Source organism: Palaemon carinicauda, chromosome 15, assembly GCF_036898095.1.
Source record: "Palaemon carinicauda isolate YSFRI2023 chromosome 15, ASM3689809v2, whole genome shotgun sequence".
NCBI lineage: Eukaryota > Metazoa > Arthropoda > Malacostraca > Decapoda > Palaemonidae > Palaemon > Palaemon carinicauda.
Window position 1 is genome coordinate 61960509 of NC_090739.1, and position 19344 is coordinate 61979852.

Here is a 19344-nt window from a genome sequence, read left to right on the forward strand (position 1 = left end):
CTCTCATAACCTTACCAAGAGGAAAGTAGCCACTGAACAATTACATTGCAGTAGATAGCCCCTTGAGCGAAGAAAATTATTCAGTAACCTCAGTATTGACAGGTGCATGAAGACTAATGAAAATGTTTAATGAATATGCCAGACTATTCGGTGTATGTGTAAGCAAAGAAAAATGAGCCGTAACCAGCGAGAGGTATCCAATGTAGTACTGTCCTAAGACTATACTGTCTGGCCAGTTAAAGAATCCAATAACTCTCTAGCGGTAGTATCTCAACGGGTGGCTGGTGCCCTGGGTAACCTACTACCTACCAATCGAATGACACGACACATGCAAAGAATTTATGACACGTGACATGTTACTTTTCAAAATACAATGTAAACGGTGTTGCACTTGAGAATTTTTTTACGAACATTCGTAAACTGGTCACGCCCATGATTTTTTTTTCTTTAGTCTACCTCTGCCAAATTAACAATCAAGCTATATATGCATCTAAAAGAATGGAAACTGAACACTATTTTAAACATTATCTTATTCATCTTCTTTTACTTTCTTTTTTTGGAAGACTTTTATTGGCCCACGTTTAGTCAAGAAAGCGGACCCTATTTAGACTACGTTTGCTAAATATAGTTTATAGTTTTCTTGAAAATAAAATTTTCCTTCCAGGTCATATCTGTTTAATTGAAGTTATGACTCTAGTTTCCTCTTGACTCTTGAATGTCTTCAATTTCTTTGATAGGTCTATTTTTTTTTTAGTTTGGTACAAAATGTTCAAAGGCCTACATTGTATGTTGCATTGCGTTGGCAGGTCGATTTGCAGAATTCCTTATATCTAATCTGTCTTATTCCTTAGAAATATAATACACACACACACACACACACACACACACATATATATATATATATATATATATATATATATATATATAAATATATGTATATATATATATATATATATATATATATGAATATATATATATATATATATATATATATATATATATATATATATATATATATATATATATGTATATATATATATATATATATATATATATATATATATATATATATATATATTTATATATATATATATATATATATATATATATATATATGTACATATATTTATATATATATATGAATATATATATATATATATATATATATATATATATATATATATATATATATATATATATATATATATATATGCAGAAGAACCACAGGGAAAATGAAAATACATTCTGCATCTGAGCATCACGTTTTCCTGTGATTTTTACGCATATATATATATATATATATATATATATATATATATATATATATATATATATATATATATATATATATATGTATATATATATATTTATATATATATATATATATATATATATATATATATATATATATATATATTAATATATATAAATGGTGTTGGGGAACAATCACTAACTTGATCTTCACTGTGTTGAACAATCTCACACATCTTGCAAGGATTGTAATCAAAGATATTCTCTACAATTGACATTTAAGTGTAACCTTGACCTTACCATTGACCCTATACTCTGCACATGAGTTACATGTATGAAAGTCCAATATATAGGCCTAGTCTTCCTCCCGCAGGCCTATAGCTCAAAATCAATGGAGGAAAAAACTTACCCTAACAGAAAAACGACCGTATGAAGTGTTTGACTAACAAACAAACAGAGGCAGGTTTATTATTAAATGCATAAGATGGCAGTGGACATGAAATTGTGAAACAGGAAAAGAATGAAAAGATAGAAATCAATAAGAGTAGTCTACAAGTGATGTCAAATAGGCTACCTCGAGAAAAAAGTTAGTAAATTGAAAAAAATATTCAGTTATCATCATTCGTCAAAAAAAAAAAAAAAAAAAAACCTTTATTAGGCATCTCCGAAAACATTCAATATAAAAATTTCGCCCGTCCTTTTGAATGGAGTTAGTAATGATAAAAAACTAAAGGTATGGTGACGATATCATACTTTATATCTATTAATTACCTGTCAGCGATACTGGCTATCGCAGCGTTTAACAATATATGCCCAAACTAAAAAGAATAATTCAGATGACATGCTATAATTTCTCATGATAAAAAACCTTTCCATGATAGCAGAATATGCGTGTAATTTTGCGATTTCACTCAGTCATACTTACTTTTACTTTTACTTTGAGGACTTTTTTTCCTGGTCCCGTCACTCACGGAAAACTCCTGTGCCGTGCATGGCCTACACAATTAGTTTATCATGTGCATTCTTAAACTTCTGGAGTATCATATAGCGTAATCTACGTTAATTGTCAAATCCACGGTATCATCACATTTCGGAAATAAAAAAGAAGTCTTCAACTTTTTGAAAGTCGTCACATCATCAGTCTTGGATATCAAGTGGGAGTTGCTTATACAATATTGGGGTCGCAGTCGCATATTTGAAAGCTCTAGAACCTGCATTCGAAGTGCATTCGAACTGCATCTTGGCTCCAATAACAAAATCATCCGTAATTAATCTCGTGTCGACACGCCTAGCTGGGTGTTGCATTGTGGGCTGCCAGCAAAAGAGCCCAACTCAGGAAAGGGGGAGGACGATCTTAAATGAAGGTTAGCTGCACGATGTGTGCAAATTCTCTGAAATATTTTAGGTGTCCATGCAGGTCTGACAATTTAATGGCTCTGTCCATATATCGCAAAATATATTCTAGTTCTGATAAGCAGTCAGCGGAGTTCAATCGGCACACAGACAATCCTTCCTTGGGGTGAGACATTTTATCAATGTTGCTCCTCTGTTTATTATATTTTGTCACTCCTTAAAGTTGTACTGAGCTTTGGGTGGGTGGTTATAATGTCACTAAAAGTCATAAAATCCACTCATGCCAAATTTGTGAATATCTTACTGCTAAAACATGGATAAGTAAATAACAGATACTGAAAACTATTCGTCAATTAGAGAGTAGGCCTAGGGAGCTGTTTCTGCAGTAAAACAAAAACAAAAATCGCTTACTAAGATGATTTCCACGTTTACGAATCTCTAAATCAAATTGAATGATGTAGCCTAACATTACGAAGATGTATTTTCTTACCATTCATACTGGAGCTTGTTGAGAATAAGGCATTCATCTCTCACCATGTTAGAGTGGAACTGCTGCTCTAGAATTCAGTGAGGTATTTTCGCGATTACTCGTATCCCTTATCAGATGTTCCTGGTGATAAGAGAGTTAAAAGGGTATTTTCCAAAGATATTAGTTATCAGTTAATGCTTCATGAATTTCATATCGTTCATTTATATATATATATATATATATATATATATATATATATATATATATATATATATATATATATATATATATATATGTGTGTGTGTGTGTGTGTGTGTGTGTGTGTGTGTGTGTGTGTCCCTACATTAAGGAGTCGGTTGCCGGATGCGCTCTCTCCAATGCCTTCGATCAAAGGCATCCTCTTTCACATAACCTCTTCTCTCCATATCATCCTTCACCTTATATCGCCATTTAATTCTCTGCCTCCACCTTAATCTTCTCCCCCTTACAGTTTCCTCACATATTATGTATATATATATATATATATATATATATATATATATATATATATATATATATATATATATATATATATAATGTGTGTTTATATATGTAGTCCTGGCTCATTTTATGACAGTAAAATATACTATCAGAACATACAATTAATGCCATATAATTTTACCAAACTCGAAGGCAAGCTATAAAGCCTTGAAACCTTGTTCTTCGGCTTGAGTACAAAAGAAACTTTCCATCAGAAATATTTAAATGCCTAATATAAGCTCCAGCTTTCACTCGGAACTCGTTAAACAAGCATGCATTTTTTATTGTATTATAAACATTTCTTGAATTAAGGATATTGAATAAATAATTGAATATCCTAAGAAAATTGGATTATTCCCTCACATCCTTTGAACTCAGAAAGGTCGTTTTCTACGCAATTATCCAAGGAGTTTGTAACATGTTCACTAAGAAGTTGAGCAGCAAGCGTCACATTCTTTTTTTACTTTTATTGAATTGTGACTTCAGGTAACTACCTAAATGGAAACCTTCACTCTCTTGTAATTTGCAATTTGAATGATTGTCCTTGAATGTGGTAGACAAGTGTCAAGAGCCTTTTATAACGATGCACGCTCGGTAAATAAAAGTAGGCCAAAGTTAGAGCAAAACTTCGCAATACTGGCGAATATTCGTTTTATGGGGATGTTCATTATGTTTTGCTGTTTGTCTTTCCAAAAGGCCAACAACACCTGTAGCACAGTTAGTTCTCTATCCCAACCAAACTTGCATTACTTACAGATAATTTTCGTTTTAGTTCACATCTAATATTTAGAACGCTGTTTTCTTTATAATGCGACGTTTGGTCAATTGCAATGGTTTTGCTTTCTTTCCTGAAACAATTTTTCAATATGTATGATTTATCGTTTTAGATTATTAACTTCACATTGTGATATTTATGCTGTTGAACATTCAAACGTGGAAACATCAGCTTCCTGAAGTTATTTTAGAGTTTCAGTTTTCAGTTTTTAGCTGCAAATGTCCAGGAAAAGCTTTGCATTCACTTGGTATAGCGTCACTGTGCAAACGAACTTTCAATGTGGTCCGATATATGTCTTCTGTAAAGTGCATATGGAGTAATTTCTCTTGACTTTATCCTTCGGATGACTGTAAGAGAAAGAGTGAAAATTGGAACATTTCACTGTCTAAATTATAACGGTGTCTATCATAAATTTAGCTTCAGTTTTTATAGAGTATAAGGATGACAATAAAATAATGAACATGGGCTAATATCTATATAATCACGAATAAGGAATCAACGTTCTTAGCACAAATGCAAATAATTCTACTTGTAATACGAAGTAGGTTGCATTTGTATACATTTTCATGTTATTATTTCTTACCGCTGCTCCAACTAGACCATAGATTCCAATGCATGTAACAATAAGTGAAAACTTCCTAACACTAAAGAAGCTTTCAATGTGTCATAGTAATAAGGGTAAAGTTGAATGCCATAGACGTAAAAGAAAATGAAAGAATTAGGAGTTAAAATTATAGGCTTTGTGAGTTGTGCAGAGAGCCAGATGATACAACAGATCATTTGTAGAGAATTCACAAAGAAAATAACCAGCAGTATAGAATTAAGGAAAAAAATAGCCAACCAAAGAAGTTGCCAGATGTATTAGAAATGCTATGGAAGTTAGAAATAAAAATATGCAAGTTGTGCTGTCTGTGTAAGAAGTAACTAAGGACAATGAATTTCCTGCAGAGGAGTGGAGTGATCGAAGAGGAATTTGGAAGCTTGGGAGAATATTTTATTGTAGAATTTTAGCCTCAGTTTTAACAGAAAAAAAATTCTCTATCCACGCAAGTCATACAACGAACCCGCTGACCCAACGACTGATACACTAACCGCGTTATCAATAAACTCGTCAGCGATATGCACTCAAGGGACGAGATAGGACGAGTTAGTAACAACCGCTGTGTCAGGTATAGAGAAACAAATCGTAAGCAGACTAAATAAATGATGACTTTTGTTTATCTAAATTTTAGAAATTAGAGAGACAATACAAGTTTTGATTTCGTTAACTGAGCGTCAGCGAATAGATTACTCGTTACTGTGCACTATACATGAGATAGCGTCTTCGACAACATACTTAATATAGATAAAACTGCGACTAGCAATGCCTAGCGAAGCAGTTTATTTAAATATAATTTACTAAAGCTATGCTTAACTCGTAACTCACATAAGATCTGTATTATTATGTACACATTGCAATATATATATATATATATATATATATATATATATATATATATATATATATATATACATATATATATATATATATATATATATATATATATATATATATATATATATATATACATATATATATATATATATATATATATATATATATATATATATATATATATATATATATATGTGTGTGTGTGTGTGTGTGTGTGTGTGTGTGTTTTTTTTTCTTCCACTGTCTTAGGTTAGAATTCTTTTACTTGAGGGTGCACAAGGCTCACTATTGTTTCTGTTACCTTATTTTCTTTCCTCACTGAGCTATTTTCCCTGTTGGAGCTCTTGGGCTTAAATCATCCTGCTTTCCAAGCTAAGGTTGTAGCTTAGCTAATAATAATAATAATAATAATAATAATAATAATAATAATAATAATAATAATAATAATAATAATACCATATGAAACAGGCGTTGGTGCTCAGAAATCAATGTAAACCAGCTATGCTGTCTGTGTACGAAGCAACAAATGATAATGAACTTTCCGTAGTTTTGTGCTCTTAACCGTAAGTCGAAAATGAAACTCTTACAAAAAAAAACTTCAACTTTTTTTTTATTTGCTTCATAGAACAGCACCTAAGCTCACCAACATGAGGTCAGCCCACTCACATGCTTAGAACATTCTTTTCCTCGAGCACACATCTAAGTAGAGATATGAAAACACTTTATAGAAAAATATAATTTTATTGTGATCTGGACACAAATGTACTACTAAGGCATTAAAATCTATACATCTTTAAAAATACCTTCATTTCTAAAAATTAGTCTAAGATTACATCAAAAGAAATGTAAAAGGTTAACAATCTTGTTGAATTTCAAAAGTAATTGAATAATATTGCTTAAAAGTTATGCACAGTACTGGAATAAAAGTATAAAAGCACACATACACTTAGTTCAATATACATGTGCAATATATACATATGCATTAAAGGTAATCAAACTATATTATTTGAAATTGACTGTTCACTTATTTCTATTCAACCAAGACTAACTTATATAATTACATACACATGAAATAATACATACATACATCCATATATATATATATATATATATATATATATATATATATATATATATATATATATATACATATTGTATATGCATGTACTGTATATACAATACATGTAGGGTGTTTACAATATTGCCTTATTCATATCATACTGAAGTATCATAATGAAAAATGTCCTTTATAATAAAATAACAGCTCTACTTACAACACACTACTAAGAACATACAATAAAATAAGGATACACAAGTATAAAAAAAAATCATATGGTTGATAAAAAATACTGCATTTTCATAGGACTTCCTATGTCATTTGCCACAGGTGTACTTTACGGTACTTTAGGGAAACTTGGTCAACATGTTTTCCGGATAAATACATAAGTAAGATCTAGTCAACAATGTGCTACAGCTTCTCTATATTCTAGAAAACTCATACTATATCTGCAAATATATAAAATACATGTAAAGGCATTGCCATGAACAATCATACTACCATCTTGAAAATATATTTTTAAAAGTTTTGTTCTTTTTTAGATATCTTTCATTACTTAAAAATGTGTTGATTAAATATTGCTATATTGAAAAAATATATTTTCTTTTGTATTTTCATTGAAAATTATACAGATCAGTTCACAAACCAATAAATTCTTTCCAAACTTGAAATGTTTCATTTTCTGATAATGTTGATGTCAATATCATACTTATTTTGAATGGAGAAATGCTATAGTATGAAGTTAAAAAAAAAATATTTCAAAATTACGCGGGAAACTTAATATTTCACAAATTATCTGGTGAATCTTTAAAATGGCTCTATTTTTAGATCCTTATAACTTTTAATCTCTAAATAGCTTATAGAACGAGGTTAAGACATTTTATTATTGATGAATTTATACATTTCATCGCAGTTTCAAGACTAATATTGTTCTCATAGGTGGGTTTTTAATATCTTGCTTAGGTTTCTGGTCATTTCAGTCTTACATCCAAGCTATAACAAAGGTCTCGCCTTTCTGAAGAACATCATGAACATTAGTATGAAGTCTCCGGCATAACAATTGCAGCATTTTAAAAGATTTTAACAGCAAATTCGTTCAAACAATAACAAGTAAATAAGAACACGATAAACAAAAATATCTTTTGTACTATATTATTTTGATATAAACAAAAATATACAGACAATGTTCAATAGAAAATATATGTCTATCCATAGAGAGGGTTTTACATATATGTAATTAACAATTTTCTTGATCTTTTTCTTAATATCGCTTTCAATTGATACCTGCATAATGCTGATTTAAATTTTCAAGTATCATTAGCTTTTGAAACCAAGTGACAATACTTCCAAATTAACAGCTTAAGAATAAGATAATTGATATTAAAAACAATATATTTGAAATGAAAAAATAAGGCGATTGATATTTGCCCATTGCTGAAAACCACGAAAAGAAAAGAAATGAAAATTACACAGATGTGTTAACACAACTTTAGAATCCTCTCTATGATTTGTTCCACCGCGCAGCACTCGTCTCTCATAACCCACAACAACAACAACAAGCGCGTCGTGCAATTACGATAACTGGTCAACTCGTCCCTCTTGTATGTCTCCTTGGAATGCTCGTCTCATGCCTTCTCTGTCTTGACCTCTACCTCCGACACAGCAGGGAAGAGAATGCCTCTCCTCTTACAGCTGTCCTCGATGAGGCTAGCGATCCGAGGGTGACCGAAGCTACGGGCGTCATCCAAGGGAGTTCTGTCCCACCGATCCTGGTGCATTGAGGTAGAATCATTAGAAAGGCATAAGGTGGATAGAGGAAAGCTGAGGGAGGAGGTTTTAAAAACGTTATCTGACCATAAATTTTAAGGGGTGTGAGAGATTTTGACATTTCAAGATGGGAAAGTTAAAGTGTAAGTTAGGAAGGTTTAGCGCATGTTGGTAAACAGAAATTATAATATATATATATATATATATATATATATATATATATATATATATATATATATATATATATATATATATATATATATATATATATATATATATATATATATATATATATATATATATATATAATCCCTCAAAATAGGCTGACACAAAACAATGACGGTAAAATGAGAATTATATTAAAATTCAATTATAGAAATAAACAAAAGAAATGGACTAATATAAACCCAAGAGAAAGAACTGATAAATATTTCATTTTGCTTAGAGTGAAAGATTGGGATTTCCAAGATCTGGAAAAGTAAAGCAACTTGAACTTCATGAATAATGTGGACACCAGAGGTTAGAAGGGAAAGTTGACATTCTCCAGGGTATAATAAGCTTTAGAATACAAAATAAAAATAGGATAGCTAACCTTACTAACGAACATCGATACCAAAAGAAATTAAATATATTCAATATAGGAAAATATTTCAAAAGCTTCGTAAAACCAAAGGATGTGATGTGACTTATTCATTAACTAGAACCCAGGAGCTGTTAAAGGACACTGACCTTGGGCAATGGTGAAACTAGGCAGTTCTTCAGAAGGTACTCGACGATGTTGAGGTGCCCTTCAGAGGCGGCTACGTGAAGGGCAGTCCTTCCATCGTAGTCCTTGGCCTCCATGTCTGTCCCGGAAAGCGAGTGTCTGCAAAGACACAAGCAAAGCGGTGAATTCAAGTAATCTTTTCCAACATTAGTTGCTTTTCATTTCTTTTAAATTGTGAATCAATTTTGGACCTATCAATTATTCTTTTGAGTTTTGTTGACTGTTTATTGTGATTTTGTTAATAAATAATGTAATAATCATTTTAATATATTTTATTTGGTTATTAAAATCCAGTTAATTAATGGCATATATCAACTTTAAGAAACTATTTTTAGTTCATCTTCAGCTTTATTTGCTATTTCCCATAATCCAATTTTGTACCATTTTCTACATCATTTCAATTACCTGCTTTATGCATGCATGCGCAAAATTTGAATTCTGGGAACACAGAAGAAAAGAAGTGCTTACCTCCTGAGAGCAGAGAGATCGCCAGCAGCGGCAGAGAACAGGAGGTCAAAGAGAATCTGGGCTTTGGACTCAGCCCTGGCCATGCGAGGGTCGGACTTGGTGGAGATGTGGCCACGCAGGTTGTCGAAGTTGTGGAATGTGAACCTTGATACCAGCTCCTGTTGGTACGGGGAACAAAAGCTTGCATGATACATACTTATAAAGACACCCATGCATTTACATTTCACGTATATATTTATATATACAGTATATATATAATATATTTAATATATATATATATATATATATATATATGTATATATATATATATATATATATATATATATATATATATATATATATATATATATATATATATATATATATATATATATCATCTCCTCAGATGCCTATTAACGCAAAGGGCTTCGGTTAGATACACACATACTGTATATATATATATATATATATATATATATATATATATATATATATATATATATATATATATATATATATATATATATATATATATATATATATATATATAATTACCGTTACAGAAATGTGGTATGTTCAAACAAAAATGAAATAGTTGGTGCAGTTTCTAATTGAAAGAAATTGTCGATTTTTATTATTCTTATAATTTTTGTTGGTTAAGTGATTGGCAATTGTAAAAAAAAGAAAACCGACAGCAGTCAACATTCTTGTAAAGTTTGAAAATTGTAATATTCATAAAAAAGCACCAATTTTTTTTTTTTTTTTTTTTTTGAAGACATTTTGATCATTTTCTTCATCTTGTTTATACTTAAATTTACGAAATATTTTCCCAAATCTGCTACTGAATGAGAAATTTCACAAAAGAAGCTCTAAAACGTCCAGACATTTTAGAAAGAAATTTCCTAGAAAATCTAATATGAATTTTCCCATAAAGCTCTTTCAATATTCTAAAGGGAGGTATTTGAAAATCCCATTGAAATTTCATGAAGAATAATCGAGCATTCCAAAAGCAACTATGAAACATTCCAATAAAAAAACTTGTATTTTTGGAAGTTTTAGAAACAATTCCTTGAAAAAATACATAGTATTTCATGAAAATATATTATATTTTCAAAAAAAATTCATTGTGAAAATGCATCAAAATTTCATGAAAAATATTGAAAAATTTCAATACCATTTCCTTGAAAATCCATTGACATATTCTGAGAAATTCTATGAGTTGGTTTATTAGAATTTCAAAAGAAACTCCCCTAAAATCCCATGAAAACAATCCTTAATACCACGACAATGCCCTAAAATGCTACAGCTAAGAGACAATTGAATAAAATAAAATTTCTATGGAACTCCCCATCACAGACTCAATAAAAAGTTCTGCCAATTCCCCATTGAAAAACCAGAACTTCAGGAGGTTTTCCTCACCATGCAAAACTGAACGCTGCGACAAGAGTTTCCGTTGGAGTCGAGAGGTGGAGACCACAAGCAGATGCCCATGGTATTGGGCACAACGACCAGCACACAGCCTGATACCCCAGATTTTGCAGGTAGACCCACCTGTAATTAAAGAAATGAAATACGACTGATAAAAAATATTTAATAGATTATGAATGGATTGTGTCTTCATATGCAATATCAATCTATTCCAAAAGATCTCGGTATTAATACATTTGATTTGCCTTTATGTGTCATTGGTACTATACTGAATTTTTTTAATGAGGCGCATTTGCACCGACTCGCAGGGGTGCCCTTTTACCTCGGAAAAGTTTCCTGCTAGCTGATTGGTGGGACAAGCTAACTTTAACCAATCAGGAAGCAGGAAACTTTTTCGAGCTAAAAAGGCACCCTTGCCAGTCAGTGCAAATGCGCCTCATTAAAAAACAATCAGTATAGTACAGATATTGATAAAGCTATTGTTAAGATAATAAACACTGATCTTTTGTGTCATCTATGAGATCTTTCTAATAATCTTAGAAAACACTTGATATTCTCTCACCTTGAAGGCGAATTGTCCCGAATAGTTGTACATGCCACAAGAGTGCATGAGTGTCAGCGTGTTCCTGACGGCCTCTACCGTCAGCACGGGGTCTCCCGTCAGGGGATTGATACCGCCGTTGGCCAGGGTGGCAGCTATAAGGGCGCCGCTATCGGCCGTGATCTCCAACGAGCACAGCTACAGAAATGAAAGAACTGTCGCTTTAGATACCATCATGAAACAGAAAACCATTGAGAACAAAGGCAAGTTTATAGTCACAACATCAACAATCTGAGCCATAAGTCAGTTATTATTATTATCATTATTATTATTATTATTAGCTAAGCTACACCCTTAGATGGAAAAGAAAGATGCTATAAGTCCAAGGGCTCAAACAAAGGAAAATAGTCCAGTGAGGAAAGGAAATAAATAAACTATAACCTATGAGAAGAAATTGAACAATTGAAATAAAATATCTTAAGAACAATAACACCATTAAAACAGATCTATCTTATATAAACTATAAATAGATACTGTAATCACCTGGAAATAGAAATCCAGCGTCTCGTGGAGCCTGGTGTTTTCGGGGAAGCACTTGTTCTCCCTCATGAAGTAGGCCAGGGCGAAGTTTCTGTCAGCGCACTCTCTCTCCGACAAGAAGACGGCGTTGTTGAAGCCCAGGTACTCGCCAGCAACGAGGCGTTTGTACAGGTTGAACACCTATAAAGGAAATCATGGCTGGTTGATTGATTTGGGTCTATCTGGGATCGCAAAATGGAAATCTTACGAATTTTGATTGTGTAATTGACTTTATTCGGTTATATAAATCACGCGAGTAAGTACATAAACTCACGGGGGGTGATACAACACAGGTAACTGACGATTTAATGAGAGAATTAAATTGTATGGTTGAAACTCGGAAGACTGGAGTTCAAACCCCGTCTAAGAGCTGAATATTCATTCATTCATTCATTTCTAAGCTATAACATTTGATTATATCACGTGAAAAGGAGATTATAATGACATGCGTGCGTTGTTTTCCGATTTACTATTGTATCAGCCTCCTTAAACTGAGTTTATTATTCTATTTACTTAGATATTTACCTTTAATCAGAAATATTACCCACAACAACTTTAATATCAAATTCCCTTACGTTTTGAATTTAATTTGAATATAAACACGTATTAATATTAATACCACGTTAATTAAGGTAAAGTATGAAATATCAGGTAGACGAAGTAATGTCGTTAACAAATGAAAGAATAACAGAACAGGAAGGCTACTCACATAATCAAAGCGATCAGCAGCTGACAGGTCTGGCTGTGGAAATGAAAAGCAGAAGATCAAGACAATTGTCCATAAAAAATATAAATATAAATTACTTACAAAATAAGAACGTAAATACAGTCAATTATCGGTTGGACTGTTAAAGGGAAAAAAAATTGTCATTTGCGCATAACAAAATATACCTCAATATCGGAAATTTTCTAGAGGTTTTGTGCATTAAATGTCTGATCAATTTGAAATCCTAAATGATATACTAGATATAAAAGGATGTGAAACAGTTATCTATTGCTCAACTTTATCAAAAAAGTCTATTTCTGTCTTGTTAAAATGGTGATAGAACTACAGGCTAATATCGATAAAGAATTAGAACAATTGAGAAATGAGAAATATTTATGTTCAGATTTATGAGGAAATATTTATTCAATTCTAATGCACAAGTAATTTTTCACAGATATATACAGTAGAGAAATTACGATTCTAATAGGATTTCGTGATTAAATGCTAAATCTGCGAAATACTAGTACTTCGACTAAACAGCTGTTTCACTTATTTATTAATTAAATGAACATACATACATATATAATATATATAATTTAAATATATATTCTATACACACATACATATATATATATATATATATATATATATATATATATATATATATATATAATATATATATATATATATATATATAGTATATATATATATACTATATATATATCATATATATATATATATATATATATATATATATATATATATATATATGTGTGTGTGTGTGTGTGTGTATATATATCCATATATATATATATATATATATATACTATATATATAATATATATATATATATATATTGTGTGTGTGTTTGTGTGTATGCCTAATATACCCAATGTGAATAATAGCATCTTAAATCAGATAAATTTTTGAACACCAGTATCTTTATGCCGGCCCAGCAAAGTCATACTTTCTCGATCTAGGTCACACATAAACGCACTATCATAACAACCCACAATCATACAAACTCCTAACTCTACATACACATCGTAAAACAAACCAAGGCTCACAGAAACCTATCCATTGAAACAAGAGATAGTCCAAACATAATAGTTTTAAATAATAAAGTCCCAAACATTTACCTTGATCAAAGCTGCTGTCATAATAGCTCCGGCATTTATCATGGGGTTGTGCGGTTTGTCTAAAAGGAAAAGAACAGAAAAAAATGCAATAATAACGTTATAGATATAATAGCTTACATTTCTTATTTCCAAATTCATTATTTCACTATATATACACGATCAACTTTCAATATTAATCTTTAAATATATCAATACACAGTTTATATGCAAACAAAACGGAAACCGACTGACATTTTCTATCCTCTTATACGGCAAGTGTGTGAAGAGGTACTGCATTGGGTGTTACGGAGGGGTGGGACTTGATAGCTATTACAAAAAGGGGGCAAACAAGATCAAGGAAGTAAAAGAAGCATGATAGAAAGTAATTGTTTGGTGGAAATTGAAACATTCTCATTTCGTCAGTTTTAAGAAGTAATGATTCATCTGCGTATCATTATTTCCGTTCCTGTTAGATTAGCTAGTCTCTTGGCAACAATTAATTTCCATTTTTTTTTGCTACCGTTTAACATCGTATATTTATTCTGAGATTAATCTATTTTAATGTAACTGCATACAATGGATGTTCAAAGGCTAAGGATGGGTAAGGTTGAGTTGAGTTCAAGTTTAGTTTGGTTGGCAAGTTAAATTTGCCGGTAAGTTGAGGCGGTTTATGTAGATAAGGTAATGATATGTGTTCACCAAATGTATAATCTGTATCGTAAATTTTGCTTCTATGAACTCAATTCGTATATCTATTCAACTAAAGAGTCTTTTCACTCTTAGTATTTTTCTACCATCAATATTTTCATCTCTATGATTTCTTTATCTTATGGAATGATGTAATCATGTGTTGCTTTGCTTATCTATAAAACGGTGTCTCTAAAAGATAGAAATATATTTAATGCAAAGACCAACTGGAGAAGCAACATCGTACTCCTATCCAGCCAAGAGCTGATTGCAACAAAATTAGAGGAAAAGGTGTGATCAATACCCAGTAGTCCTACCTCTTAAATGACTGGCTCCAGGGAAAATGGAATTTGGAAGTGAATTCCGTAGCTCAATATTGCAGTAAAATATGAAATTGTTTAGAACCTGCGTCAAATTCTCATTCATATTAATTTTTAGGTAAGAATTTATAGTTTTGCTAAAAATTTTCCATAAAAAATGTACATGAAAATGTAAGTGTAAGAGGAGATTCTGGCTTCATATCAACATCAGTATCTTTTAGAGCTAGTAACATTCTTCAATCAAGGAATTTGAATTGTTTGATAAGCAGGGACAAGATATGTCAATCTTAAAACAGCTTTCTGTAGACTAGTAGAACTGGGAGTAAACTTGTTGGTACAAAATATGAAGTATTTTTCCTTTTCTTACAAACATAATTTTCACTCAGTCGATTATTCTTACTGAAAATGGTTTACAGTACAATTATATGACCCCACTCAATGACCTTCCAAACTATATCCACCCTTATCCTGTAAACATACTTTAATCCTATATATATATATATATATATATATATATAATATATATACTATATATATATATATATATATATATATATATAGAAATATGACTGAACTAAGGAAAATAAAAGAAAAGATGGTTTACCTGAGTAATCTTTGCAACAGGAACAGAGAAAGCCAGAAAACAAAAATGAGAATGTTTCTGTATTGAGTTTCAGGATTAAATGATGTACGTGAGACAGTAAAATGGATATAATAAGAGGGATCTAGAAGGAAGACCAGAAGGCCCGTTTCTACTTACTTATCAAGGGATTAATCAGAATAAATAAGGAATGGAAGGCAGGAAGTTTGAAAAAGAACAGTGAAAACAGTACTTCTGATCTACAACATTACTTGACTGCAATTTTACAGTAACATTACCCAATTTCTTGAAAAGTTTTGACCTTAAAGTTAATTTAAACGATTTGATAAATTATCTTGACTTGGAATATTTATTATTAAAATATTCGAGCTTTCGATCAAATGGAATTTGCGAAACTATTGAAATTCAAGATTAAATGTAGAGGAATCTTGTTCTCTAGTTTAACAATGAGGATATGATTAATTTAATCAATTTAATAATCCTATCATTATCATTATTATCATTTATAGTATCATTCCCAGTGAACATAATATTCTTATGAGGACAACTAACACAATTTAAAATTTACGTAAATAACTCATAGAGAACATAATGCTTATATGGGGCCAAAGAAAGGGAAAAAGAGAAGGGTGTAACTGAACATAAAAAATAAGCAACGGTTGATAAAACTGTATTTAGAAGGATTGTAACAAAGGAAAGAGAATGCGTCTGGGGATACAGAATTGATAAAAATTGATGTGGGTCCTGCGTAAAACCAACGAAGTTAATCAACGACTGCATAAGAGGGACCCATCGAGAACGTACGGTTGTAGTCTAGACAGAGATCGTTGTAGTACCGGCCTGAAGGCTCCATACCCACGTAGGAATGGTACTTTGCGGCCTCCAGTTCTCCCAGAGAGAAGGCGTAGCTCAGAGCGTAACTGCAGAGAGAGAGAATACAGCGCAGTGAGCTGTCTCCTCCCGCAGAGATGCCCATAAGAAAGGACTGGATGGCCTTTTATTTTTCTTTTGGCTTAAGGGGCCTCTCCCTTTTACAGGGCACTTACCTTGGTTTAAGGGGCAGTATGCCAAGAAGCTGCCCTAAATGGTAATGCACTTTTCTTGGCTCGGGAAATTTCCTTTCTAGAGATCAAAACTCTTGCCAATTTCAGAACCTTGCAACAGCACAGATGTCTGAGTATTTTAGATATTCAGATAAAATAATATATGAAAGGAGAATTAATGTCTCTCCAATACAAAATAGAATCTTCGAATTGAATTGCTATAATTTGAATCTGAAATTTGGCAAGAGTACACCATAGCAAAATAGGCCCAGACAATTTTCTTTTTTCAGAACCTCCCCTGTAAGTGGCGTCTGATATAGGTAAGACCTCTTGGCTTCTCAAGATCACTTCATTGGCATGTGGGAAACAATAATCTGGTTACTTACTGCTGTAATCGAGGCAAAGCTCATTGAAGTATCTTCCAGAGGGCTCCATGCCAACGAAGTTGTGAATGTAATCCGTGCCCGTCATGCCCAGAGCCATGGCGTAGTTCAAAGGCTTGCTATTCGAACCCAGAGAACCAAAAAGAGATTTTTTTTACAAAAAAACAAAAAACAGCAAAGTAGCTTTTCTTCAGCCATGACACAACAACAACAAAAATAAAAAATAAACGAATGAAGTCTACAAACAGATAACACCCGTTATTTAAGCAAAAAATAAAAAAACAGTCAAACATTATCAGTCAAGATGGAGTTCAAAGGTAAAGCTCAACCCTGAATTTTGCTTGTGAATAAATTTAACGAGAACTAAATTGAATTATAATAATTATACAAAAGTATTAAGTCATTCAACGAGTTACCTAATTTTTCAATTAGATCATGAATAGGTATAAAGTAACTAACTACTATATTTTTACCTGATGCCGAGGTAGACCTTACCTACTTCGGGAAGCAGGTAAGGAAATGGTTCTTATTTGAGATTACTATTTTCTTATTCAATAAAGTAAACGAGTTGGCATTTTATAAAAAAAAAAAAAGAAAAAAAAAATGCAGGCATTAACATGTGCCTTAAAAGGTAATTTCTTTGGGTTAAGCAGAATTTTCTTATCAGCTTTCCACAAATCAAATTAGTTTAACTGAGATTTAAATTGAATAGCTTAAAGTTTTCAAGAATTAAATCTTTATTGTGAATTTCAAAATCAGAATTTTAATGGAAATCAGTTCCAAAATTACATCTACACAAATTAGATGGCACCTGTAAAGAATACTCCTCGCCCTCAGGTAAAACTGAATTTGAGTCAAATACAGGAATGTTCTTTATCTATCTTGAGGTAATCTGGAATTTTAGCTTATTACCTACATACGCTGTCCTTCACACAAAGGGAAAAACTGGTAATGAGCATGCAGCCATATCATTAGTGCTTTAATGGAAGGGGGAAGTTTGTCCTGGCCTAAATTTTAGTTTAAAAAATCTCTTAATTATCAGAAAAGCTCCAAAAATATTCTTTAATTCAAAAGGTTTTCAGAAACCAATGTCCACTGAACATCTGAGTAGATACTGCCAAAAGTCTCTTAATTTCTTTTTTTTTTTTTTTATAACTGTAAGACAACCCATACTTCGATTCTATTCAAACTGTGAGCTTCTAGTTGAAAACTAAAGGTAAAAAGTTATGCTTTAACTGAAAATAAAAGACAAAACGTTATTTGAATTTCATAACTTGAGGCGGTAACAAACATCTAAATGTCGTACAAAAGTCTCTCAAAGTTCGTCAAGTTCTGCGCGAAGTTTGACCTAACTCCTATTCATTGCTTTCCGTAGAACTGACCTAATTTGATTTTGATACAAAGGGTCGTATCAAACTGCCTCACATAGAATGTTGAAACGATCTAAGCATAGAATAATACAAAATGTAAAAGAGATGAAAGGAATTTCCTTACTGGTTCAGAATTATTGATTTCATTATGAATTCACCATTTTCCTATTTCCTGGTTTTCATATCACCCCATTACTGTAAATTTGGATTAAGATTTGTCTAGGTACTTCAAAATATAACTAAACATCTCATTATCAATTGCAAATTAACAACTATTGATATGGAATGTAAAGACTTGAATTTTAATACTATGAAAATGTATGCAAAATAAGAATAAGGTAGAGATAACATTAGTGCCTTTTGAACTTTCATTTCAACTATCAGAATTTCTTATCAATCATAAAATTCTATAAACTAGACATAAAATCAGATACATTAGCATAATCTAGTTCAGAGAAATCCATTACAATTTCTGAGTCTTTATTCAAGTTTATTCAAAACGATAGTAAATCAAGATAGTATTAGAACATTATTTGGTGTCTTTGGCATGTAAAATTGCAAACGTAATTGTTTTTAATGTTGCACGTCTAAACTGATGCAAATTAAAATAGCTAAAAAGAATATGCCACTAAAAAGAAATGGTGAGTTACCTTTTAGCCTACTTTAAAAACAGGAAGTAAGGTGTCATAGTATGATACAGAAGATTTTGAACACATTAGTACTGGAAAT

General features: G+C 31.5%; 2 protein-coding genes across 2 annotated transcripts in view; both read right to left on the minus strand.

The window, feature by feature from the left end:
• Positions 1 to 3186, minus strand: part of LOC137654629 (uncharacterized) — a 129704-nt gene extending 126518 nt beyond the window's left edge. The window contains exon 1 of the mRNA XM_068388428.1: positions 3095 to 3186. Coding sequence (XP_068244529.1) covers positions 3095 to 3131 — 37 coding nt within the window. The 5' untranslated portion in view covers positions 3132 to 3186. The remainder of the gene's footprint in view (positions 1 to 3094) is intronic.
• Positions 3187 to 6957: 3771 nt separating this feature from the next.
• Positions 6958 to 19344, minus strand: part of LOC137654631 (glutaminase liver isoform, mitochondrial-like) — a 50684-nt gene continuing 38297 nt past the window's right edge. The window contains 9 exon segments of the mRNA XM_068388431.1: positions 6958 to 8628; positions 9356 to 9491; positions 9861 to 10018; positions 11259 to 11390; positions 11830 to 12006; positions 12352 to 12528; positions 13097 to 13129; positions 14233 to 14291; positions 17249 to 17364. Coding sequence (XP_068244532.1) covers positions 8485 to 8628; positions 9356 to 9491; positions 9861 to 10018; positions 11259 to 11390; positions 11830 to 12006; positions 12352 to 12528; positions 13097 to 13129; positions 14233 to 14291; positions 17249 to 17364 — 1132 coding nt within the window. The 3' untranslated portion in view covers positions 6958 to 8484.